Source organism: Danio rerio, chromosome 15 (assembly GCF_049306965.1).
Source record: "Danio rerio strain Tuebingen ecotype United States chromosome 15, GRCz12tu, whole genome shotgun sequence".
NCBI lineage: Eukaryota > Metazoa > Chordata > Actinopteri > Cypriniformes > Danionidae > Danio > Danio rerio.
This window is the reverse complement of record NC_133190.1, coordinates 10,495,019-10,522,375: the sequence shown is the minus strand read 5'-3', so window position 1 is coordinate 10,522,375 and position 27,357 is coordinate 10,495,019. Positions and strand designations below refer to the sequence as shown.

General features: G+C 37.7%; 1 protein-coding gene across 1 annotated transcript; it reads right to left on the bottom strand.

Moving 5' to 3' along the window:
• Window positions 1–1,714: 1,714 nt before the first annotated feature.
• Window positions 1,715–21,994, bottom strand: sgcg (sarcoglycan, gamma). Its single transcript, NM_001003748.2, has 8 exons — window positions 21,611–21,994; window positions 16,979–17,173; window positions 16,731–16,832; window positions 16,017–16,104; window positions 13,411–13,530; window positions 9,727–9,799; window positions 8,885–9,008; window positions 1,715–2,401 (listed from the first exon to the last, which is right to left on the bottom strand). Exons 2-8 carry the CDS (start codon window positions 17,171–17,173, stop codon window positions 2,225–2,227), a joined length of 879 nt encoding a protein of 292 aa, NP_001003748.2. The 5' UTR covers window positions 21,611–21,994; the 3' UTR covers window positions 1,715–2,224.
• Window positions 21,995–27,357: the final 5,363 nt, after the last annotated feature.

Below are 27,357 nucleotides of genomic sequence, written 5' to 3'. Positions count from 1 at the left end.
AGTCTACTTCAGTCTCCTGCCGAAGCTCAGACGCCGCGCTTTGAGAAACTGTCAATCACAGCTGTAAATCACGATGACACGCCCAGCATTAAATTACTGCTAAAAACAAACTGTTTACAAAAATGAAGATCTGCACCTATTTCAGCACAATAACCAGTGCCTTAATCGACCAGAACTATCTTTCGGGACATTTTATTGCAAGTGTAATATTTTTTTTTATTTGGGCTCAAGTCTCCTTCATTAACACGGAGGAGGCGGGCTTTATGACTTGTACTGCAGCCAGCCCCCAGGGGGCGATCTAACGGCCGAAACCTTCACTCAAACGTAGGCTTGCGGCACACTTGGTTTAGACTGAACAGAAGGGAGACGTGGTTAATATGAACGAGAGGTCTGCATTAGAGCTGAAGATCTTGGCCCGAACCCGGCGAGACCCGAAAAAATCCAAATCCCTGCATTAAAATCCATCCCTGCAAAGGTGAAGCAAATTATGACGAAGTAGTAAAAAAAGAGAATTTTGACGGCGGTCAAGCCAGTCAGAAAGAGCGGTTATTCCAGCCGCAGGTATTTAGCGGTCGCTCATACACTGCGTATTACGGTAGAGCCCTAAACCGCAAGCTGACAGGTAAAATGACGAGGCCACTCGCTACCCTGAAACTACGGTCATGGAAAATTAAATGGATGTTCCTGACTGGTATAAGATGAATAAACAATCCTACCTAAAACTTGCAAAATCAGCCAGATCAGAACTCTGCATCTCGGCCTGTAGCAGTAGCAGTGAAACGGTGTTCAGTATTGCTGGACGCACATGAGCGCAAGACTGCGCTAAAGCCAGTGGATTTAATAATGTTCCTCCACAAACACACGTAGCCTAATCTTGGTGAGTAAAGGGTTTTAAATTATAAATAAATATTAAATAAACCATATAATCATAATGTAGACAGAGTATACAGACTAATGGTGGCATTATTCTTTTAATATTCAGCTTCAATTTAGTTACTGCCAAAATACCCGTCATCATTTAGAGTTTATTTGATTTGTTAAGCAAGATTTCTTTTCATTGGCGTGTTGGCCAATTTAAAGGCTAAGTGCATGTAGACCTATAGAGTGCTGAGATGTTACGATGTTACAGAGGACTTATTTTATTTCTTTGTTCCAACTTTCAAGTGGGATATAGTCTACGTTTGTTACGAATAAATGCTGTTAAAACATATAAATGACTCATTCTTGAAAAAATGCATTAGAGCTGTAAGGGCTCGGGCTTTATAAAGCTGTCAATCAAAATGTACGTGTCGGACTCGGGACCTATCGGGTATAATTTTTATGGCCCGATTACAGCTCTCTGCATTCCCGCGGGAGCCGGCCAGATTTCTTACGGTGTGGGAGTAAATTTCTGAATAAATCGCGGGAGAGATGTGTGTGTGTGTTTGTGTAAGACAGAGAAAGTCTCTCTGTCTGTCTGTCTGTCTCTCTCTCTCTCTCTCTCTCTCTCTCTCTCTCTCTCTCTCTCTCTCTCTCTCTCTCTCTCTGCCTAAGGTCGCATAGAAGGTATTCAGTTTCTGAATGGTTTAGGCTCAAGCCAACAGTTTGGTGACGCTGTCTAAACCTTACGTCATAATTTTTTTTATTACGCCGGTAATACCGGATACCGGGGTAAAATATGGAGGCGGTTTGACGGTCTCAAAATTTGGACACCGCCCAAGCCTAGTCAAGGTGCTCCAGGTTTGGCCAGCCCAGTCACCAGACATGAACATTATTGAGCAGGTCTGGGGTAAGATGAAATAGGAGTCATGGAAGATGAATCCAAAGAATCTTGATGAACTCTGGGAGTCCTGCAAGAACGCTAACTTTGCCGTTCCAGATGACTTTATTAATGTCATATTTTATTTTAGTATAATAAGCATAATCAAGAGGCCTTTGCCTTTCATATAAGCCACTTCTGATACAAAATGATCAACTAGAAGTCATTATTTGTTAGTTATTATTTAATACAATACTTTTGTCAGGTAGTGTAAATCATGACAGAAGGTTCATTTTTTGGGTGAATTATCCCTTTAATGCTTTTATGTTTATTCCCTGGTTAAAGCAGGCTTCTATTTATGTAACATAGGGTTAAATTACCATTTGTATTATTGTTTTACCTTACCCTAACCCAATGTAAGAACACATCAAGTCCTTGTTACAGGGCAAATTAGTGTCTAGTGTATATGTTCAATCAGAAGCTCATTCAGCAGTCCTGGCTTTCGCTGCAGGTCGAGGAGACTCCGGCCGTGGAGAAAAAGAGTTTCCCACTGGGGCAAACGCAAACCTCATACATGTTGTACATTCCCTGAGAGTCTCCTGAAGTTCCGGCTTCTCCCACCGGTAATTTCGGCAGACGGACGGTTTCTGCATCTAGAATCAACTGGAGCATACAACAGAGACCACAAGATTGAAGCAATTCATTAATGCATTAATGGAAGTAACTCTATTATAAAATAGCAATATGTGCAGTCACTGACCACTTTATTAGATACACCTTTTCAACAGCTTGGAACAACACTAGGGTGAGTAATTAATCCTTGTTTATTGTTTTGACTACGCTGTCAGCATTTTCGTGGCTGTTTTTGCCCCATTGACCCCAATCATAATCACATTTTTTAATTGCAAAGCCATGACACCATATAATCATGCATTTTTAATTGATGGTGGTTTTCCCTGTTGGAAAGAGTTCAAATTTGCCTTTTTTATTTTAGATAGGCCTAAAGCAGGGATCACCAAAATTGTTCCTGGAGGGCCGGTGTCCAGCAGATTTTAGCTCCAACCCTAATCAAACACACCTGAACAAGCTAATCAAGGTCTTACTAGGTATACTTGAAACAACCAGGCAGGTGTGTTGAGGCAAGTAGAAACTAAACCCTGGAGGGACACCGACCGAGATTGGTGACCCCTGGCCTAAAGGGTTAAAGGTGAAGTAGGTGATTGTCTACAGCAGTGGTTCTCAAACTGTGGTACGTGTACCACTAGTGGTACGCGGGCTTATTTCTACTGGTATGCGGAGGACTCACTGAGTAATGAAAGAAATTAATCAATACAATTTTTAAAAATTACCGTATTCTTTGTGACATCTCGGTCACTTGAGCGTCAAAATTTAACCCACAGGTTAGAAAAATGAGAAAGAACTGCAGCACAATGCGCTTGCGTATTCCAGGCATACCTAGTTGAAAACATCTTAACTTTTTAGAATGCCGCACCACGAGTCACATGACAAAAATCAACTGATCAGCTTCATATTTTATATAGAATATAACTTCATTAGACTAATTTATCTCAAACACAAAACACTGCAGTGCTTCTTAATTTTCTCCATAAATAGAACTCATATTAGAGTGCAGCAATGTTCTGTCAGCTTGGCATCCTCTGAGAAAAACGGGTTCCCTAGCAATCTACATACAAGTTAATGTTTCGATTTCAAAAGGTTTTACACATACGTCATATGTACATGCAACATATATTTCAAAATATATAAAAAAAATGTATGAATACGACTTGTTTTTGAACTGTGGAGTGCAGTAGCTGCTTAATTTGGCCAACTTCACTGCTTTATTCATTACTGGTCATTATGGTGGTACTTGGAGAGACCAATTTTTTCTTAGGTGGTACTTGGTGAAAAAAGTTTGAGAACCACTGGTCTACAGAAACATGTTTCATTGTGCTGGTATTTTTATATTCTGGGTGAAGACTAAAATAAGACAAAAAATGTTCATCCAAATAAACATTGTCTGGCCGATAATTCCCATAATTCTAATAAGTAGCCCAAACTCTGGCTGTTTCTCAATATGTGTTCTTCAGCGGTCTTGCGTTCTCGTGTTCACGTGTAAAGACATCATCTGCTGCCAAAGTTCAGTTAAAATACTCAAGACCGCAAGAACGGAGAATGTGTGAAACTTCCCGGATGTGTTCTTGATATTGAGGACGCACCAATGCAGACTTAAGCACCGAACTTGCTCTAGAAGTCCCAGAAGTCATTGCGACTGGAGGTGGGAAGCGCTGCGTTTTATTTAGATTTATTATTAAAGTTCAGAGATATCACTTATTTACCTCAGGAGTTTCCCTAAATGAAACAGTGAAAGTAAACATTACCATTAACATCTTAATAAAGGAATAAACACATCAAGGGTGTTTATTTGCTGAAATTCATATTAAAGGGCACATAGTTTACCCCTTTTTTATGATTCAATATTAATATTATGGTTCTTCTGAGTGCGCAAGTTTAGGTTCAGTTCAGATGTTTTTATTATAATGTGTTCAAAAGTGTCATGTTGTGGGCGTGTACACAGCGCGCTGTTTTAGGGGCGTGTTGCTTCACATGAAAATTAGTTTCGGCTTCCTGCTCAACATAACAAGGGGGCGGAGCCAAGAGGCAGACAGAGAGAAGCTAAGCTAGCATCAGCATTCAGCTGTACATGTACGACTTGGACACAGACCAAGCAGAGACTACAAAATTATTTGTATCTCTGTATACTTTTACAGCCAACTGTGTGCTAGTTTTAAGTGCCGAGCTTGTACACCGAGACTAATAACCACGCACACTGAATAAACTTTGACTGAGGCACTGGATGTGCCACTCGAAGCCGTGACACGGCACACTAGACACTCTCAGTGGCATGGCAGAAACATGAAGTGTCCCGAATCGTCGGGTCAGGCAGCGCCATGCATTCCAGAACTACAAACACAGGCCTCCACCAGGGTAAACACAACGCCGCCCAGCCACCGACCCGAAAGCGCAGAGAGGCGCTTATGGTGTGCGACCTTCAGGCAAGTTTGTTATTTTATTTCCAATGATCACATGAGGCAATGCACTTGCACTTTACCAGCTGCACCTAAGATCACAGGGAGCTTCTGTGTTCGCGAGAAATGCAATTGGCTGAAGTTTAAGGTAGATGCAATGAAAAGTACTCATGTTTGCAAACCTACCAAAAGGTACAAACAATAATTCCGATTAGAGCGATAATGTGGAGAATATTGATCTTGTGTTGAGCCCAATGAGCCTTACATCTAAGAATAGAGCAAGGGCGTTCCTTTAGTGACATCGCTTTGACTCACACACTGAAAATGGTGGACATGAAACCAAAAACTGAGGATATGATCGTGACGCGCGGTTGTCAATCAATATTGGTAGGCGGGGGGACCGCACTCCTATGTCAAGTTGCGGTCAATCTGAAAACAGCTCCAATTGGTCCACCGTTTTTATGTTGTTAAATTGAAAAAATGGACTGCGTGTGTTTATATCACCCCAATATGACGGTCTTTACACTATACTTACAAACATGTCTTTCCAAACAGCTTGAAAAGAAGATTTTTCACCATAGGTGCCCTTTAAAATCTGTTTTATTTGTATTGTGCGGCGCATATTTATAATGTTTTTATGCATAGTATATATTTTTAAAAGGGGAAAAACAGTAAATCGTTGTATGAATGCTGTAATGTTTAAATAATATTCTATTAAAAACATGTGAAGGTCATGTGACCATCAGAAAAAACGCAGCATCTCATTTCTCACAGGACGCGTTCTCTGTTCTCGTGGTCTCCTGAGTTTGTTTTTCCGAGGACACCTGGCAAGACCGGTCTCCACAAGAGCGCAAGTCCATTCTCTGCGTTCTTGGAATCAAGAAACAGCCAGTGTCAGCAAATGTAGGTTTGTACAACTGCGCAACTCTGTTCATGCTGATCCACTGATGCGTGTGCATGCACACCGTGGTCACGTGGACATGAGTTACAGCGGTAAAAACAAATGCTGAATCAAAACTTTATAAAATCATATGAATCAATATTGGAGTTACTTTTGTACTTTTATTCCAATCCTGAAGTATTTCTTTTAGACAGGTAACGTTATGTTTTGAAAGTATTATAGTCACGCAGAGCTTAGATTTTGTTGTTACAAATGGCTTATATGCACAGAAGTGTTGTTCAGCCACTAAAAATCTTCCGGCAAACGATTGATGTGACTATATTCAGTTTTATAAGGTACCTTTTACAGCATCAATAATGTTGATCCTGTAAAAATAGTGCTGTTTCACCTAGCCTGCTTTACTGAGCTGAACTTGGTTTTATATTCACATTGGTTCATTTTTGAGCATTGACAGCCTGTGACGTGCTCCCTACATTGTTTACCACTACTCTGATTATTTGGTCTGAAATAGCATATAAGTATGGCTTAGTAATAAGTGTAAATCCTGCGCCCTGCTGGCCAACCACTAAGCATACAGTAATCGCTTTAGGACAAAGCGCGTTAGAAAGTAGTTATGTTTCCATCCACCTATTTTTATTCGCAAATGCAAAACTGGTTGATGGAAACGCCATGATGCGCATACATTTTGAAAATGCACATAAAAACACATGCACATAACTGAGTAGGATAAACTTTATATTCAATACTAAAAGATTATGTGATGATGAAAATGTGTGTGAATCGATAAACCAGCAGGCTGAGCACATTATCAAACATCTGAAATGTTGTTTTGGTCATTCTAAAACGCCTTACCGTTTAAGTATTAGTGTTATTATATTATTTATGACCTCCAGAATCAAAATCGTCTGTGCTCCGCGTCTGACAGCTTTAAACACCACCGCGCGTTCAATGCATGTCAGGATTGCCTTCTGAAGCGCAAGTCATTTATTAGATGAAGAAAAGATTGAAGCAGCTTCTCCTACTGCAGCAAATTCAGTTTTTACTGTTGATATTTGGTGCCAGATAATCAGGAAGTGACAACTTTGTTTGATTTGACACGTTGGATGGAAACGCTGCTCCGGTGTCCGGCAGTGTCCTGCAGATTTTAGCTCCAACCCTAATCAAACACACCTGAACAAGCTAATCAGGGTCTTACTAGGTATACTTGAAACACCCAGACAGGTTGGAGCTAAACCCTGCAGGGCACCGGACCTCCAGGAACGAGATTGGTGACCCCTGATCTAGTGGGTCGCTGTCATCTATGGTGTGCCTGTTCACGATTTCAGGATTCGTTGCTTTGGACTGCAGGGATTGTATTTGAAAAATAATATGCTAACTGGTTAGCATTTTGGCCTACTGCACTTACTGCACATTTCAAAGAAAAAAAATGTCTTTAGAAGTCAAAAACAGCCACTAACATAACTAAATGGCTGTCAACTTGCCAAGAGTGTATTGTGGAGTTTTTTTTTATTATTACAAAGCATTTACACAAAAAAAAATGTGTCAAAATAAAACTTGTCACCAAAATTCATCCCACCTGCTGAAACACAGAGAAAGTTGTGGCCAAATTAAGACTCAAAATCACCCCAGAGGGGATGAAAATATCACCCAACAGCATAGAAGAGTTAATAAGCTAAATAGCTAGCTCTCTGCAACTCTCACATGGTCAACCCCCGAAGCTAAGCAGGGCTGCGCCTGGTTAGTATCTGGATGGGAGACCTCATGGGAAAGCTAGGTTGCTGCCGGAAGTGGTGTTAGTAAGGCCAGCAGGAGGCGCCCAACCTGCGGTCTGTGTGGGTCCAAATGCCCCAGTATAGTGCTCATTGAGTGCCGTCTATCGGGTGAGACGTTAAACTAAGGTCCTGACTCTGTGGTCGTTAAAAATCCCAGAATGTCCTTCAAAAAAGAGTAGGGGGTTTCACCCTGGCATTCTGGCCAAATTTGCTAACTGGCCTCTGTCCATTATGGCCTCCTAACCCTCCCCATTTCATAATTGGCTTCATCATTCTGTCTCTTCCACACCAATCAGCTGGTGTGAGGTGTGCAGTCTGGCGCAAAACGGTGGATGCTGCACACTGGTGGTGGATGAGGAGATTTCCCTCCTTTGTGTAAAGTGCTTTGAGTTAGAGGTCTGCATTCCCGCGGCTGCCGCAGGACCCGACCAGATTTCTGAGGCGTGGGAATAAATTTCCGAGTAAATCGCGGGAGCGGTCGGTAACGGGTTTAATTTGGGACGGGAGGGGGCTGTCTAGCAATATCGCGGATATTGCTATGCGAATGAGAGAGAGAGAGAGAGAGAGAGAGAGAGAGAGCTTTGCCTGTGTGTGTGCTTGGTGCTTGTGTGTGTGTGTATGTTAGTGCGCGCGCGCGTGAATGAGAGAGAGAGAGAGAGAGAGAGAGAGAGTTTTCCCAGATAGCAAAATACACTCGGGCCAGTTCCGGCTAAATTTTCGCCTGCCAGAGACTTACCACTCAGCCCGGCTCCGGCTGCCGGACTCCGGATGCTTGTGAACTCACTGCCCGAGAGTAATGTGCGCTGCGGCCCGGAGCTGGCGCGACTCAGTATTTATATACCTTTATATAAAACCTTTTGGTATTACATTGGTACTTGATACATGGTATTACAAGCCTTTGAGTTGATATAACAGCAAACGCCTTTGTGTCTGCTTGGTGCTTGTGTGTATGTTAGTGCGCGCACACGCGTATGAGAGAGAGAGATTTGTCTGTGTGTGTGTGCTTGGTGCTGTGTGTGTGTGTGTTTATACAGACAGCTTGGCTGTCTGGACTGTATAGCTGGGGGATTTTCGGTTTTGTTTTCCCCCGCTCTTTAGCGGGATCAGGCGCGGCGGCCAGAAAACGGGGCGGGTCGGGCAGCGGGACAATAAATTCTTAATATAAGCGGGAGCAGTCGGGTTCGGGCTAAAACCTGGCGGGTGCGGGCGGGAGCGGGATTCAAAATTTAGTCCTGCGCAGATCTCTATTTGAGTGCCCAGAAAAGCGCTATATAAATTTAAGGAATTATTTTTATTATTTTTATTAATAACATAATTTTCATTTTGGGTGGTGAACAAATCCTAATCCTTCTGTAGGCAAAATATTGACCATCTAAGTCCTAGCAAGATAGACCCCATAATTACTCAATATGACTATTTGAAAATTACAGGCATTAATACTCACCAGGCCTTCAGCTGAATGAAGCAGAATGTCAAAATGTGCTGTCACGTCAACATTTCCAGCCAAGGCTTTGACATGAACGCCTTTCGGTGCATCCATACTAAGAGAGCGAGTTGGAGATTCCAGTCTGAAAAACATAGCATGAAACGCTAGAGTCGGGTTAATGCACAGTGCAACACATAGTTTAGACACAAGATGGCCACAAAATCTAACAGGTTGAGTCATGCATAGACATTAAAGGGACAGTTCACCCAAAAATGAACCATAAACTGACACTGAATTGGTTTTAAACTTTTATGAACATCTTTCTATCAGCACAAAACAAGATTTTCTGAAGAATGTTAGGAGAAAAAATCGTATAACAGTATAAATCAATGGCTGCTTTTTTTCCCTCAACATTCTTTGATATATTTTCCTTTGTGTTTAACAAAAGAAAGAAACAAAAACAGATTTGGAATAAGTGGAGGATGAGTTAATGGCAGAATTTACATTTTTGGGCGAACTATACCTTAAATAGAACTAGTGCAATTACATTTATTTGAAAAAAAAAAAACTGATGTCATTGCTATTGTTTTAAACCAGATGCTGGGTCTTACACATCACAGATGTGGTTAATACCATGCTGGAAACCTCCATAAAAGTTATTTCAGGGAATATACTCAGTGCTGCAATTATTTTTAATGGGCTGACATTTGACAACCAAGAATGTTTTTAAACATACATCGCAGCACATGCAGACACTGCATAAAAAGCATATATTTCTGCAAAATCATAACTTATTATCATTTAACAGGTACATCTACATAAAAAATGAAGATGTTAGCAAATATTTAATATGTACTTACTTTAGCTCTTTGTTAAGTACTGCTTTAACCATAGGAGTCCTGACTGAATGCTCGAATAAAGCACCCTCTGGCCCTGTCCCAACATCACAACACTCACAGTTAATTCATTCTACTGTTTAAGAGTCAAATGTATTACTGTTTAAAACCTTTGTGTTTCAAATTTTTAGACATACATGGCTAAATGCTAAAGGATTTTTTTTTTCTGATGACCCAGTTAAGCCAGTGGAAAATAATGTCTAAAATATTTCTAATTAATTATTTCTTAGCAACATATTTTAAACTATGTGCTAAAGCAAACCCTCATTTATACATTCACATTTTACTTGAAATACTTTTTTTTTTAAATATAACAAATTTTAAAAAAATTTTATTGTAAGGAACACTAATTAATTAAATTAATTTAATCATATTGGTCAAAAGAGTTTTGCTAAAAGTTGTATTGAGATGTATTGTTGATGATCAGATGGGTGTTGGCCTGACTGGCTTTACATGGACACAGGCAAATTCAGACCCATTTAAAATGATTTAAAACCTCATCCATTCGTTTTCTTTTCGGCTTGCTTCCTTTATTAATCCGGGGTCACCACAGTGGAATGAACCGCCTGATTTAAGACCTACTGGATGATATTTCAGTGATTGTAAGACTTTTAAGGTCTTTTGTTTTTGTAATTGAAGACTTTTTAAGATCCAGCGGACATCCTGTGTTCTGATTCAAAGCACATCATCACATCATTGCAACTATTCACCGTAGTTCAGATTGTGCACATATGGAAATTAAGCACTTGTTCACTGTGTTTAATTTCAATAGTTTGGCCTTTTTCTACTGAAATAATTTTGTATATAGTCACTATCAATTTATTTTCACAAAGAAAAATATTTAAAACGAAAATAATATGGGTAAAATAATGGCCCATAATCATTCAGTGTAGTATATTTAAGTAAAAAAATTAAATAAAAAAATGACATACTTGTAACATATTTGAATAACGTTTTCTGACCTACACTTAATAAAAATGTTATATCTAAACAGAATAAATTTTCTAAACAGAAAACACATTTGGGCGACGCAGAGGCGCAGTAGGTAGTGCTGTCGCCTCACAGCAAGAAGGTTGCTGATTCGAGCTAGGTCAGTTGGCATTTCTGTGTGGAGTTTGTATGTTCTCCCTGCATTTGCATGGGTTTCCTCCGGGTGCTCCTGTTTCCCCACATTGTAAAGACATGCGATACAGGTGAATTGTGTAGGCTAAATTGCTCGTAGTGTACAAGTGTAAATGAGTGTGTATGGATCTCTTTCAGAGATGGGTTGCAGCTGGAAGGGTATCCGCTGCGTAAATCATATGCTGGATAAGTTGGCGGTTCATTCCACTGTGGCAAACCCCAAATTAATAAAGGTACTAAGTCGAAAATGAATGAAGATAATACATTGTTATGTACATATAAAAGAAAGAATAATTGATAATGCTAAATATTTAAACATTTAAAATGATTAAAGTCATCTAGCTGACTATTGGATAAAACCTAGTGGTTTGAAGGACAGTAGTTATTAAGTATTGATTAAGTTTATTAATGACAATATTTTACTATTGTGGTCCTAAAATGTAATTCTTAAATTAAATATTTTAATATGTCATCATATAATTTCTCTTATAAATATTGTTGTAAAAAAAAAAAATGAATGAAAAAAGAAGAGAGAAGAGAACCCAGTCCAGGAGACTCGAAACAAGCAGAATTCCTTTATTGAGACGTGTTGGTTAATCTGCAGTCATACAGCGTCTTTAAGATGTGTCTGCAAGAGACTACTAGAGGTCCGCAGTCTGCAAGTTCTTTCACAAGTCTCTCACAAGTCTCACACAAGTCTCACACAAGTCTGATTAAGACAAAGATTTCATGGCTATATTGTGTTCTTAGGAGGAGGGGATATAGCTAAACAGAGCATGCAAATTAAGAGTTGTGGTCGGCAGGGTAAACTGCTTCTCAGGTCTAATCTCATCATGTTCTGGAGACAGAAACCGCCTGACCATTTGATCGAAAAGAGAAAACAATAGACACCCCATGCTGTGAAACTGACAATTTGCATTACATTGGCTTAGCCTGTAATCAGAAAGACAAAAGGTTAATGTCCTTCCTAGCTGGGATGTTAATGAAATTATATAATTAAAAACCAGAGAATATAACTTTTTAGTTATACGTAGATTATTGTTAATTTGAAATTAGATGATATAAATTTATATTTCCACAATATCAATGTATTTTATATAAGCTACTGTTATAATTAATAACATTTTAGAAGGTGTCTTCCATAAATTATTATTTTTATTAAACTTAATTTTTTGTATTTTTTTGCTAATAAAAACATTTGTGTGTGAAAGCAAGCAATGTACACTTACTAAATGGAAACATGATAAATTGTCAAACAAGGGATTAAAAATAACACAAATTAAAGGTCCTGAAAAAATGTTTCTTTCTTCAAATATAATTACATTTTCTTTTGATTTCGGGATGAAACATAACTGACAGGGTAACGCAGTGGAAAGCACATTCGCCTTACAGGAAAAAGGTCGCTGGTTTGAGCCTCGGCTAGGTCAGTTGGCATTTCTGTGTGGAGTTTGCATGTTCTCCCCGTGTTTGCGTTTCCCCACAAGTTCAAAGACATGTGGTACAGGTGAATTGGGTATGCTAAAATTGACCGTAGTGTATGTTTGTGTGAATAAGTGTATGGATGGGTTCCCAGTGATGGGTTGCGGCTAGAAGGGCATCCACTGCGTGAAACATTTGCTGGACAAGTTGGCGGTTCATTCTGCTGTGGTGACCCCAGATTAATAAAGGCTAAGATATACTAATAAAGACTAAGCCGAAAAGAAAATGAATGAATGAATGACATAATTGACAAATCTCAGTCCATGGTTGGTTTCATGGGATTACTTAGCTTTAGGCTATTCTGGATGAAGTATTAATATTTAATCTAGTGTGTGAAAACCCACTGAGAATCATGAAGTACCACACATGGTTTGTTAATAAAACATCAGTTTAAACACTTGTATTAATGCAACTATTTTAGTTACATTAAAAAAAGGTGTGCAGTGTTTCTTAACAAAGTGACATTGCTGACTACTGGCCTGGCATGGATAATACAGTTTTAATCATTTTTGTGAACCAACAAAGATGGTTTCGACAACATTGTAATAAAATAAAATACAAAAAAATGCACTCACAGCGAGAAAATGTTTCTTTTTCATTATTCAATCATTTTCCTTAGTCTTTGATTTATCAGAGGTCATGACAGCGGAATGAACCAGATATGCATATGTTTTACATAGCGGATGCCCTTCCAGCTGCAACCCAGTACTGGGAAACACCCATAAACTCTTGCATTCACACACACTCACACACTACAGCCAATTTAGGTCATCAAATTCTACAGCACATGTCTGTAGAGGAGCACCCAGAGAAAACCCACACCAACACGGAGAGAAAAAGCAAACTCCACACAGAAATGCCATCTGGCCCAGCCGGGACTCAAACCAATGACCTTCTTGCTGTGAGTGCTATCCACTGTGCCACCCCTGTTTCTTTTTAAGTATATAATTATAATTTATAATAACTGATTGGGCTGTTTTTGACGTGATTATTAATATTCTTGAACATCAACATGTTCACATTGTACAGGTCTAGTTTTAGACTCACCAGTTACTCTGAGCTTTCCTTTTCCCACAATGGCTCCACTTCCATCAGCGTAAAATAAATTTTCATCATGGTTTGAACTGATGTTGAAATATTTACTAAAACCCTCAGCCTGACTGGGACCTGGTAATAAAAACAGGAGAGAATGTAGTCAGAAAAGTGTTTTTTTACCAGAAGACAGCAAGGGTTCTATTTTGCCGATCCATGTGCAAAGTGCAAAGCGCAGAGCGCAAAGGCAATTAGGGCGTGTTGGAATCCACTTTTGCTAATTTAAGGACGGAAAAATCGGCTTTGCGCCATGGCCCATGGTCTAAAAGGGTTGAGCTCATTTTTTAATGAGTTATAGGTGTGTTTTGAAAATAAACCAATCAGAGTCTCATCTCCCATTCCCTTTAAGAGTCAGTTGCGTTGCGCAATAGCGCATTTGCTATTTACATGACGGACTTTGTAAGTGGAAAAACTGAACATTTCACTATCAAGAAACCAGTTAAACAGAGCATCTACAGCGCGAGAATGAGAGATGAGGCCTCTCATTATCTACTTTCACTTTTGCTCTCGTGGATAGGGAAACCTTTAAGCACAGACATCAATTAGCCTATAAATTATTAATTTTGTTTGTTAAGCGCAAAGATTTGTTTCAAAACTATTTCTAAATTCAGTTTACATTACAACACGACGTCCTTCGTGGTCTCGCCGGTATTAACAAGCTGTCCTGGCTTTGAATTAAAAAGAGCAATTATTTCCTCGTTGTTAAAAGTCTGCAAGTTCTTGTTCCATGGATATAGTGATGTTGTTATGGAATTTGGACATCGACGATGCTAAGCGTGACTTTATTCGCTTTATTTGATGCGCAGCAGGGAAGAAAAGTCAGCAGCGCAAGTCGCTGGCATGTCTCTCCCAGGTCAGAGCGAGTTTTGCGCCGTTCCAGGCTCAGTGGAGAAACAACCGTAACCATACCGAAGTGTTCTTAGAACGGTTTGGCACGATAGTGGAAAAGCAGCTCTTGTTAATACCGGCGAGACCACGAAGGACGTCGTGTTGTAATGTCGGCCGTCCAAAAGACTTTGCTTGAAAGCTTTACAGAGCGGCACTGTAACTGTCCAAGGTACTGTTGTATGATTTATATTATAGCATATGCACTAGAAGACTAAACAAGTCAAAAGAATGAATTAATTAAATAAATATGGATTCTTAAATGTCAGTATTTCTTTTACTCAAAAAATACCAATACGTTTTGACAAATGTTTTATAAAAATAAAATGAGCAATTTTTATAATTTCAGCTAAAGGCAATTATATGATTCAGTTATACATAAGTTATATGACATTAATGAGGCATGTAACATGTTTCTGTGTTTTTTTTTTTTTTTTGTTCTTGGTGATCTTTAATATAGCTACGCAAATATTTTCTAAAACGTCTAGCAATAATTCGCCTACAGCTTGTTAGTTAATTATGAAAAAAAAAATTATAATAATAAAAATAAAATGATCAAAATAAAAAGATAATAGAGCAGCATTTTGCTAAATATAATAGTGCTTTATATGCTTTAAATCCTGCTATATATGTGTTGTTTCATATTCGTTTTTTATTTCACTTGCTGCATTCGTTATTTAATGTTTGAATAGTAAAACAAATAACAGCCATCACTTAATTGGTTTCATTTTACCATCAAAATGTAGTATATTTTATATCATTATCAACTTTTGATATAAAAACACAGTGTAATTTAATTAATTGTTAAAAATGAAATAATTTATGTGCTGTGTTTTTATAAGTGAAACTGCCCGCTCACCTTTGACAAATATTATTTATTTCCCCTCCAATTATTTTCAATCATCACGTTACATTTTAAATAAATATAAATAAATAAGGGTGCACATGTACCTATATTTAGCACCCCTATTTGATAGAGCGGCATAACAGTGTTTAGTCACATGGTTGTTTCGGCTCTTATTTAACTTTAATTGAACAAAGGGAGCCGTATACATGCGTTACCAAGGCAACTACTGATGTGTTTTGTGTAATGTTTTAAAGAGCTTTGTCGCAGCAGGACAGTGGAAAATGAAACCGTATCCGTGCTGTCTGGCCCAGTTTGGCACGGAATGGAACAGTTCTGTTTAAAGAACGATTCAGCACGATAGTGGAAAAGCGACTTTTGTTCTGGTCTATAGAACAGACTATTATAGTTTTTCAAAATAGCAACGCGCCAGCAATGCGTCTCAACACGCCTCCCTGTTTAGATCAGAATGCCTTTGAGCGTACATATGAGCGTTAATGCATTTGCTACAAAACGTCAAAAGGACTCTTGTGCCAAGCTGGAACTAGCAAACAACAATTGCGCCGGGTTTATAATAGGGCCCTATAAGTTTGCTGTATTATGCATGCCACACCAGTAGATGGTGTGGCATGTGTAATACAGCAAACTTATAGTGACTTTGTAGTGACCATTATATTTTACAGAATCATTTTGATGATTATAAATCAATTAAAAAGTAATTAAAACAAATTTCAAATGCATAATGTTTATAACCCTGTTGGAGACCTTTGAATGTTGCATCTTAAATAGGTTTTCTAGGGTTAAACCAATAATTGTTTTGAAAATATCTTACCTACAGACACACTTCCTGTTACATCACCATTGGCATTGCGAGCATTGAGTGTAACATTTTCAGAGGATTGAATTAGTAGAGCTGAATCCTATAATGAAGAGAGAAATATTGGAAAATAAATAGTTAAATCTATTGAAGCCAGAGTTATTAGCCCTCCTGAATTTTTAGCCTCCCTGCATCCCCCCCCACCCCCCCAATTTTTGTTTAATAGATATTTTTCAACACATTCCTAAACATAATAGTTTTAATGACTCATTTCTAATAACTGATTTATTTTATCTTTGTCATGATGACAGTAAATAATACTTGACTGGATATTTTTCAAGACACTTCAATACAGCTTAAAGTGACACTTAAAAGCTTAACTAGGTTAATTAGGTCAACTAGGCAGGTTAAGGTAATTAGGCAAGTTATTGTTTAATGATGGTTAGTTCTGTGGACTATAAGAAAAAAATACTGCTTAAAGGAGCTATTAATTTTGTCCATAAAATGGTGTTTAAAAAATTAAAAACTGCTTTTATTCTAGCCGAAATAAAACAAGTAAGACTTTCTCCAGAAGAAAAAAATATATACCAGACATACTGTGTAAATTCCCTTGCTCTGTTAAACATAATTTGGGAAATATTTAAAATAAATAAATAAATAAATAAATAAAAGGGGGGCTAATAATTCTGACTGTTACTAAAGTATTATCTTACAGTAAGTACCTCTTACCTCTCTGGAGTCGATTTCCTGGGCGTAAACAGGGAACAGAAAGTCTGACTCTCCCTCTAGTCTTAGTCCATCTTCGTGGACTTGCAAGTACCCCATGCCTTCCTACAAAAATAATACCACCAATAGTGCATTTCTCAACATGAGTGTGACTTCATGCAACATCAACCGGTGATAAAAAATCTGAGGGTAGAATCTAAATACAGTTTCATGTTTTCATAAAATATGTGATCTAGGTGAAGTCCTCTCACCGCATTGAACCACATTACTCGCAAGATCCAGATGGTAAGGGCAAAGTTGACAACCAGGATGATCAGTAGAAGCAGAACAAACAGATAGAGGCAGCGCTTCCTCCAGCCGTAGATGCCGATCATGTAAATGTACTCCGAGACTGGAGACAGAACTCCAGATTCCTCTGTGGTGGTGACATACTGCTCACGCACCATCTGCCAAACAAGATTTTGACAGTGAGTGATTGAATATAAACTCACAACTTTTACAGCTACGAAATAATATGTTAAAGCAACTCAACAGTTGGTTTGGTAATACAATAACTATAGAAATATAAACAATCCTAAGCTATACTGAGTTTTCTACAAGTATAGTGTATATTATACTACATCACAGTGTACCATAGTGAATACTAAAGCATACCGCACTATTTATTACAGTCAATCAATTCACTACAGCGAAAGCTACAGTATGATGTAGCACTTGTCACGATCACCAGCGATCCAGCCTGTGCAGATCGTTGGTAAACACACAGTATTGCATAAACTACAAATCCGCCATTAAATGGACTACAAGATCCAGTCATGCACCACTCACACACCTGGCCTAAATCCCCATGACTGCAGACAGACAGAGCTGAGTCAGAAACTGCCTAATACTCAATAGGGACTGCATTTGAATTTAAACGTACTACTTGGCCATTAAAAAAGTATGTTCTATTCAGTATGAATGTGAAAAGTATGAATGGAATTTGGACGTACTACATCCGCCATTTTGTCATGGTCACGTGACCTATCTGCGTCAGTTGGGTCGCTTTACTCCCATTCATAAATTCTCTCACAGGGCATCATGGGATAGCGCTGTATGCATGGGATGCACACTTCAGAATTTCGCCGGAAGTAGTAAGTCATCCAGGTACTTCTCGCATACTGATTTTCGAATTGTATGAATTCGTACATAATACTTGGGTCGCATACTGATTTTAGCGTACTGTATAGTATAGAAGTATGCAATTTCAGACACAGCCTAGGACTATTTAAACAGCACACACACACACACACACACACACACACACACACACACACGCACACACACACACACACACACACACACACACACACTTCAGTGGTGAGTCTTGTTTACTGAATTTGTGACATTACAAAGTGTTTTTTTTTGTCTTGCTTTGCCGTGTTTTGATCCTCACCTTGTTTATCTGTTTATTCCAGTCTGCTGCCTGCCTTCTAACTATCCGAATACAATTACTTTTACTTTTAATTTACAAATAATTTAAATTTTTGTTTTTGTTGTACCGTAAGTACATGTCAGAGTAAGCCTGTTCAGTGACACCTTTTTATATTTGAAGGGGTTTTCATAAGACTGTCATAACACCTTTGTAATCATGAAATGAAAGAGAATGTGCTTATTGCAACTGTCACTGAGTGTTAATCAATCAGTTGTTGTTTTAAATGCAAGTATGACATTGTTTGAGATGTCTTTATGACAACTTGGCATAAATACATCATAAGTTGTTTTTGTCATGGCGACTTGACTTTACCAAGACAAACTTGTCATAAATCTGTTATAAACATGATTTTCATGAGGCCCTTATAATTGTGTCATGAATATTGTGATTGGTTTTTTGGTGGAACAAAATTAATTTGTTAAAATACTTTATACCAGGAGTGCCCAAACTCGGTGTTGTAGGGCCGGTGTCTTGCAAAGTTTAGTTCCAACCCCAATCAGACACACCTGGGCTATCTAATCAAACTCTTGCTAGGCCAGGGGTGTTCAAACTCAGTCCTGGAGGTCCAGTGTTTAGCTCCAACTTCCTTCCACAAACCTGCTTGGAAGTTTCTAGTACGAGTTTCTAATAGAAGAGCCTGATTAGCAGGTTCAGGTATGTTTAAATGAGGTTTGAACTTAAATATGGAGAGCAGGCGCAGCCGTTTGAATTATTTTGGCCCGAGACTTCCAGTCTCATTCCCTTCAATTCATTTTTAGAAATTAAAAACAACTCATTCTGCTGCTTGATGTTGGAAACTGATATTTTCTTATTATATTATTTTATGTCTATATAGTCAGATAATGGTCAAACTACTTGCTCTACAAACAAGTGTTTACACGTTTGTAGAGCAAGTAGTTTGACCGTTATCTGCCGTTTATTAAACTGTAAAAAATGCAGGCTTCCACACAATTTATTCATGTTGTCTCAACACAAATTGATTAAGTTAACTTAACACCTTAAACAGATTCATGTGGATTGAACATAAAAAAAATTAGGTTGTGCCAATGAAATCTCAAGAATTGTGAACAAGTTAAAAATATTTATTGATTGCATTTCTAGTCATTTCTCCCATAGGCAACTGAATAAGAAGTTTTAAAACAATAGCAAAAATGAGTGCACTTCCACATTGCACATTCTGCTTGCAATTTATAACAGCATTATTAATATTTATTGATATTAATGACTTTTAATGACAAAATAAATGTTACCACTTGTAGTTGAGGTGAAAAAGATTTTACTTACACTCTTATAAAAGTCATGACACAATTATAAACATAATGACAGTCATGTTTATGACAGATTTATGACAAGTTATGTTATCTTGGTAATGTCAAGTTGTCATGACAAAGACCTGTATAGGTTATATTTGTTTTTATCATGTCATCACAAACATCTCAAAAATTGTCACGTTTGCATTTAAAATGACAACTGAGCGAATGACATGTAATGACAGTCCTAATATCTCCTTCATGTTAATGAAATGTGTCTTTATATGTGTATAAAGGTTTATTGACTTTTGGTCTAATGAACAGCCCCATTATGTAATTTGATACCTTATGGTGTTTTTATTTTCGTTTTCAGATTCACATATCTGTTACACTGAATGAAAAGGACATTATGTTTTTACAATTACTTTTAACAAACCTTAAATTAAACATGGAAGTATTTTACTTGCATTTAATACACTTTTAACTTTAATATTCTTTATGTTTTTGTAAATTTTATTTAATAAGAACATCAAAATGTTGACGCCTCATGATCTGCACAGTATACACTGAACACAGTAGCTCAGTAGTGAACATGCTGTTGTAGGAAAAACTGAAACACAGTGTTCATGGCAGCTCCTCCAAACATTCCTTTGGTTTCGACTTGCATGATTCAATTCCCATTCCTTTCTAATCCCTTTTAAAGCATAATTACCAGCCAGCAATTAAACATTTATAAGATATCAATAGCTGCAGAGGATCGTTAAAGTCCTACAAGGAAGTAAACATCTTGATTCTCACAGACAAGCCTCTCTCTTTCTCTCTCTGCCTCCCTCAGGAATTAGATTTTTTTCCATTAACCCACCCTTACTGATGCTCTTTCACTGTTTCCAGCCTCATCTAAGCTGCCAAGAGAAGAAATTACAGCTGAACACTGCCTTTCCAAGCCACCGTGTCTGATTTTGTTTTTTAACAGAGAATCCAAGATCCTCATGGTGTCAAAGCTGGACCTGATCAAATGTCAAGGGGACCAAAGGAAGATGTGATGTTGCTCTGTTTCAGTGGAGTTCTGAAGGGGGATAAACAGTTATGAGGTGGGAAAAACACTTCTCTGAGGAGCCCAAATAAGAGCTTGTGGAGAGAAGCTGTGGGCAATAACAAGCTGTATGAAGTTCTCCCCTCTCCGTCTAATCTTGTCGTCTGCATAACTCCAGTGCGCCGTAATGCCTCGGTTCTCTAAAAATAGGTCCTAGGACCTTGCTCTCATTTTAAAGGGGAAACTGGCAGGGTGTTTGAAATAATGATCAGGGAGCAAAAATGGGAAAAAATATGGCAAAGGATTTATATTTCCAACCACAGTATGACTATTTCTTAATGTCAGAGGGGATGCTATCAGTTATATAAACATGAAAAGGGGATACAAATACAAGAATGTGCTAAAGTATATGTCCCCCACTGGTTGTTGAATTTTACCCAGCGTGCACCTTGATGTAATCAAAAACGTGTCAAAAAACATAAAATATGCAAAATCAATTTGATGTCAATTTAATATTTTAAAACATAAGATTTACAAAAATTGGAATAAAAACACATCAATAATCTTTTACATGACAGTCTTGTAATAGTTTGATTATTTTAATGTTATTATAACGTCAATTTGATGTAATTTTCACATTAAGATAGTTAACTTGCATTGTTGGAATAAAAAATACATTGTAAATTTGTATTTCAGATTAATAAAACTTTTTATGTTTGTGTCACCATCTTGGTGATTAAAAGGACATCAATGTGTGGATCTCAAATAGACGTTAAAGGTTTAAAGGTTTGATTAGCATTGTGTTTTTTAAGTCAATTAGATGTGTTTTTGACTTAGATCTAGACGTTAATTAGATCTAGTTTCGACATCAATGTGCTCACTGTGTAAACATATGTTGTCATTCAGATACGATTTTTTGCACTTTGTTATACAAAGATGATATATTTTACCAAACAAGGAACATTTAGCACACTTAAACACAGCTGCTGTTTGGGTTCATTCGTACTGTATATGTCCAATTTCTTCATATTAATCTCATACAATCACTAATAACAATAATAAGTGAGGTTAATATTTTAAAAGTAAATTAAAACTTGTCAAAAACAGAGTATAGAGTGTGACTTACCCTGTTTTAGTGTGATCTGACACTCGTCTGCAGACTTGTGTTACGCAGCAGTGCTCCGATCCGTCCGTCTGTCAAAACCTCAACAGCTGCCTTCCATAAATCTGATTCTGGATCAGTCTCAGCTTGGACACCCCCTAAAACATCCTCTTAGGGTCTCACATATCCTTCAGAAGTCCTCACTCTTTTAGAGTTAAGCAAAAAACGAATAATTAATAAACATTTGAGTGTGAATTCATTAGTGGCTCTCAGAAACAACAGTTGTGTTCTTTTTTTTTCAGTGAGAGAGGAGGAAGAGCGCGGATGGCTAGAAGGAAAAAATGACCGTAAAAGCAGAATTAAGGAGCATTTTCTGCACTTGTTTGACGTTTCAGCATGTGACTCACTATAAGCACGAGCTCCGAATGGAAAACCAAAGTTAGTGGCTTTGCTCGCTTGGACAGCGAGCTATGCTAAAATAGGACAGTCGACAGAGCTTCAAGCCATACACAGAGCGTTGCTGTCTTTTAATAATAACAATAGTAGGCTAATAATAATAATAATAATAATCAAAATAACAATAATAAACGGATACATCTTTAATAATTAATTAATTAATAAACGACTAATTGGCTGTTAAGACAATGTCAAATTGCAAAATGTTAACTAGTTTACAATTTAATAAACTACTAAAAACTAATAACTTAAACTAGTATATCTGCATTTTTTTTTTGCAAAACGTCCTCTTATTCATGTATTTATTTATTTATACAGTTGTGGCTTGTAGGTTTGAAAAATTCTGAAGACAACATTTGAAATTTATATTTTTTTACATTGTAAATGACTTTAAGGAGATGCTATTATATATATATATATATATATATATATATATATATATATATATATATATATATATATATATATTAGGGATGTAACGGTATCAGAATTTCACGGTACGGTAATACCTCGGTATGAATGTCACGGTACGGTATTTATTGAATCATTTACAGGAAAAAACAAAACTTATGCAAATACTCCAAAAAAGTGCCAAAAGTGTCAATGACATACAAATTAGCCATCTATCTGTAAGCTTTGAAACAGGAACTTCAATTTTAATAACAAAAAAATATTAAACCATGTAAAAAAAAATAAAGTTTTAATTTAGTATTGTTGAAAACTCATCACATTCAACATTTAATCACTCACTCACAGATAGAAATGGGTTTAAAGGAAAATTATCATATAAATATAATCTGGTAAAAGCTGGTATCTCTGGGCATTTACAATGTCCACTGCAACAGAAAAAAACCCCTCTCATTTGGGACTGAGGTTTCTGGGACAAGTGAGATATGACTTGGCCCAGGTTGACAGCAGTGGGTAACGTTGTGCATTGTCTTTCCCCCACTTGAGAAGACAAACCATGAGTAAGATAGAGGTCTCATGTCTGCATCACTCTGAACAGTGTGCTGACAACACCGCTATTCAGTACGCGCACGACAACACAGCTGATAAGAACTCGCGCGACAACACAGCTGATAAGAACTCGCGCGACAACACAGCTATTCAGTACGCGCGTGGCGACAACACCCGCTTTAGAGTTTTCCAGCTCTTTTCATCCCCGCTTCTAGCAGCACACTCCATTTCCGCATTACTGGATCTGTAGCGACAACAGACCGCAAGGGATGATGGTCAGGCATGGGCTGATGGGAATTGTAGTTTTCGCTACCTCCCGTTCGCTTCATTCGCCTGAGCAAATTTTCTCAGAAGACCTATTGTTTTACCGAGTCATGCGACTTCGGTAATATCGAAAAAAATTAATATTGCGGTATGACGGTATTTACAATACCGTTACATCCCTAATATATATATATATATATATATATATATATATATATATATATATATATATATATATATATATATATATATATATATATATATATATATATATATTATTATCAGGTGGCGCTGTAACTGTTACAAAGGTTAAAAGTTATATAAAATAGTTTTTTTTTGCAGTTTAAGTGTAAAGTAAGGGGACACTGACAGCAAAGGTGCAAATCCAAATGCAGGGTTTATTAGGAGATTAGTAAAGCAAGCTACAGTCAACAAAGGGGCAAACAGGTACATACGGATCATCCAAAATGCAAAATCATAAACAGGCAATTGGTCAGTCCTGGCAGTAAGCAAAGTAAACAATAATACAAAGCAAAGGTCAAACACTGCAAGGCAAATGAAACACGTTGTGATGTCACAAATAAAGTAAACAGATAAACAAGACTCAGCAACCCATGTAAAGTCCATGTAATCAGTTATAAACAGCTTCAGCTGTGTGTGTTAGCAATCAGCAGAAAACCGGAACAGGTGTGAGTGTGTGGTGCATGCAAGGGTCTGTAGTCCATATGGAGTTGTAGTCCTACGTGAAAGTGAATGATTTTCAGTGATCTAGTTCGCAGGTGATTGTGACATTAAGTTCTCACACATTTTTTTCAGTATATGTTTATTTTTATCACCTAAACCAAGAATAAAATTTATTTTTAAACACACCTCAAGAGTATTTGCACACACCAGCTTTATTTGCTGCCAGGTTCTTGCATGTGCATTTTCTTTCACAAGGCTGAAGGCAGAAAAAAGTCCCTTTCTGTGATTGTTCTTGTATCGCGCTTATTTGTTTTTCTGTATTTTAACTTAGAGCAATTTAAAAAATACTGTATTTTAATGGCGCCAAGAGGATATTTCCCAAGATGCAAATTTAAAATAAAGTACCATACTGTAAAACTGTTCTACAGTAAAATACAGTTCATTTTACAGTTAAATACTGTGTAATTTACAGAAATTGTTAACAGTGTACCCACTAACAGCCAAAACACAGTAAAGTAACCACCTAGAATTTTTATATAAAGCACAGGTAATTTAAATTGAGTCTCACTTCACAGGCAGGTCATTCATTCATTTTCTTTTTGGATTTTTCCCTTTATTAATCTCTGGTTGCCACAGCGGAATGAACGGCAACTAATCCAGCATATTTTTTTACGCAGCGGATAGCCTTCCAGCTGCAACCCATCACTGGGAAACATCCATACACACATTTACACACACTCATACATTATGGTCAATTTTAGCTTACCCAATTCACCTATACCACATGTCTTTGGACTATGGGAGAAAACAGAGCACCCGGAGGAAACCTACGCGAACGCAGGGAGAACATGCAAACTCCACACGGAAACGCCAACTGACCCAGCTGAGGCTCGAACCGGCAACCTTCTTGCTGTAAGGTGAACATGCTATCGCCACCGCGTCACCTCACAGGCAGTTCATTAACAATTATCTGGAGCATTGAGGAATCCAGAGATCATCAGCTTCGATTCCCAGGAATTTTCATTATTTTGGGTGAACTATCCCTTTAATGTATCCAGGGGCGGACTGGGACTAAAAATCAGCCCTGGCACTGTAGCCACACCAGCCCATATTCCACACCGACACAGCCCAATCCTTGGACACGCACATTCACTACTTATATTGGTGTACAAATGGTAAAATAATATAAGCAGTTCCATAGGCAATAGATATTTAAACATTTAATGTGTTTGACTGGAACAAAACAACCCGTTTATAACAAATTTATACATGCAATCATTTCATTCATTCATTTTCTTTTAGGCTTAGTCCCTTTATTAATCTGGGATCACCACAGCGGAATGAACTGCCAATTTATACAGCATATGTTTTATGCAGCGGATAGCCAGTTCACCTATAGTACATGTGTTTGTGTGGCACTTATGGTTTGTTTGACATTCTTTTAGAATTTGATCATGTCTGTGTAACCTCTGATTTGGTCGGCCCATCTCGAAACCAGCCGGCTATTGCCGATTGGGCCAATGCTTAACATTTATTATTATTATTACTATCATCATCAACATCATAATATTCATATCTTGCAAGAGATAAAAGCTGACTGGATGTAAAAACAATACATGAAAAAAATAAAAATAAAAAAATAGCATAACGGCCCACATTTAAAAAATGGTCCAGCCCATCTGGCATTTGCCAGAATTGCCCGATGGCCAGTCCGTCCCTGAATGTATCTTTACTAAATGTTTTGATTGTATATTTTATGTTTATTTATACTTATCCAGCACTGTCTGGGAAACATCCATACAAACTCATTTACACACACTCATACACTACAGCCAAATTAGTTTACTCAGTTCATCTATAGCACATGTCTTTGGACTGTGGGGGAAACCGGAGCACCCGGAGGAAACCCATGCAAACACAGGGAGAAAATGCAAACTCCACACAGAAATGCCAGCTGGGACTCAAACCAGCAACCTTCTTGGTGGGAGGCGATGGTGCTAACCACTGAGCCACCATGTCCCAGGAAGATGCTGTTTTGTAACATGAGAAACTGTATGTGTGCATGACTGGAGACATCCTGATTCTCTCTGTATTCAGGACAGAGACAGAAAGTGTGCAGTGACATAACAAGCAGCTGACCACATCCATCAATATCTGCCTTCCCTCTGCCAGCAAAGACAATGACGGGTTTCATCTCACATTTAATGCATGTCTGCAGCAAATATAGCAAACTAAATCCATAGAGTGAAAACCCAACAAAGTTTTAAAGCAGTTTGCTATTGAGTTTGTGTCTTTTTTTTCTTTTTTTTTTTTGCCATGAGACAATAAAACTGAGATCTTATAAAAAAGGATGTCATAAGGATTAGAAATGTAGCCTGATGCTCAAGCTTTACATTGTATAGTTTCCATGTCTTGTGTCACATGCTGAGTTTGTGTTTCAGTTTTGCAATAATAATTTTAACTGCATTACAAAGCAAAATGTCTCTGTCAAAATGCCACATTACCACAATGTCCGTTCAGACATAATAGCTTTTATAATGATATTATCACAGTATTGCTGCCAAAAAAGTTTAGCCTATTCTAATAGGGTTAGCTAACATAAATAACTCATTCATTCATTCATTCATTCATTCATTCATTCATTCATTCATTCATTCATTCATTCGTTCATTTTCTTTTCAGTTTAGTCCCTTTATTAATCTGGGGTCGACACCGCAGCATGAGCTGCCAACTTATCCAGAATATGTTTTACGTAGCGGATGCCCTTTCAGCTGCAACCCATCACTGGGACACATCCATAGACACTCATTTACACACACACTACAGGCAGGAAACCCATGTGAACGCGGAGAGAACATTCAAACTCCACACAGAAATGCCAACTCACATTTAAGGGATAGTACAGCTAAACATTTTGATTTACTTAGGTTTTCTATTTACACTCCCTCAATTGATTCCAAGCCTTTATGGGTTTTTTTTCCTTCTGTCCAGCACTAAAGAAGGTATTTTGAAGAATGTTAGAATCTGGTACTGGTATCCAAAACATAAAACTATGGAATTCAATGATTACTGGTTTCAAACAATTTGATATCATCTTTATCAGAAGAAAAAAATACTTTTTTGGAGGTTTGGAGCAAGTCAAGGGGGAATAAATGTCAGATTTTTTAGTTTTGTGTTAACTATTCCTTTAACATAAGGGTCCACCAGGGGGCAACCACTCGGCAGGCAGGCTATTATGGAAAATTAATTTTTATCACCAAAAGCCTCATTAATAATTTACAACAAACTGAATACAAATAAACACTACACATCAATCCCAACGTTGTCAAATTAAAGCACAGTCTGCTCTAAATAATTTTGTTTTAAATGTATTTACTTATTTTGTCTACGTCATAAAGTCACATGATCGC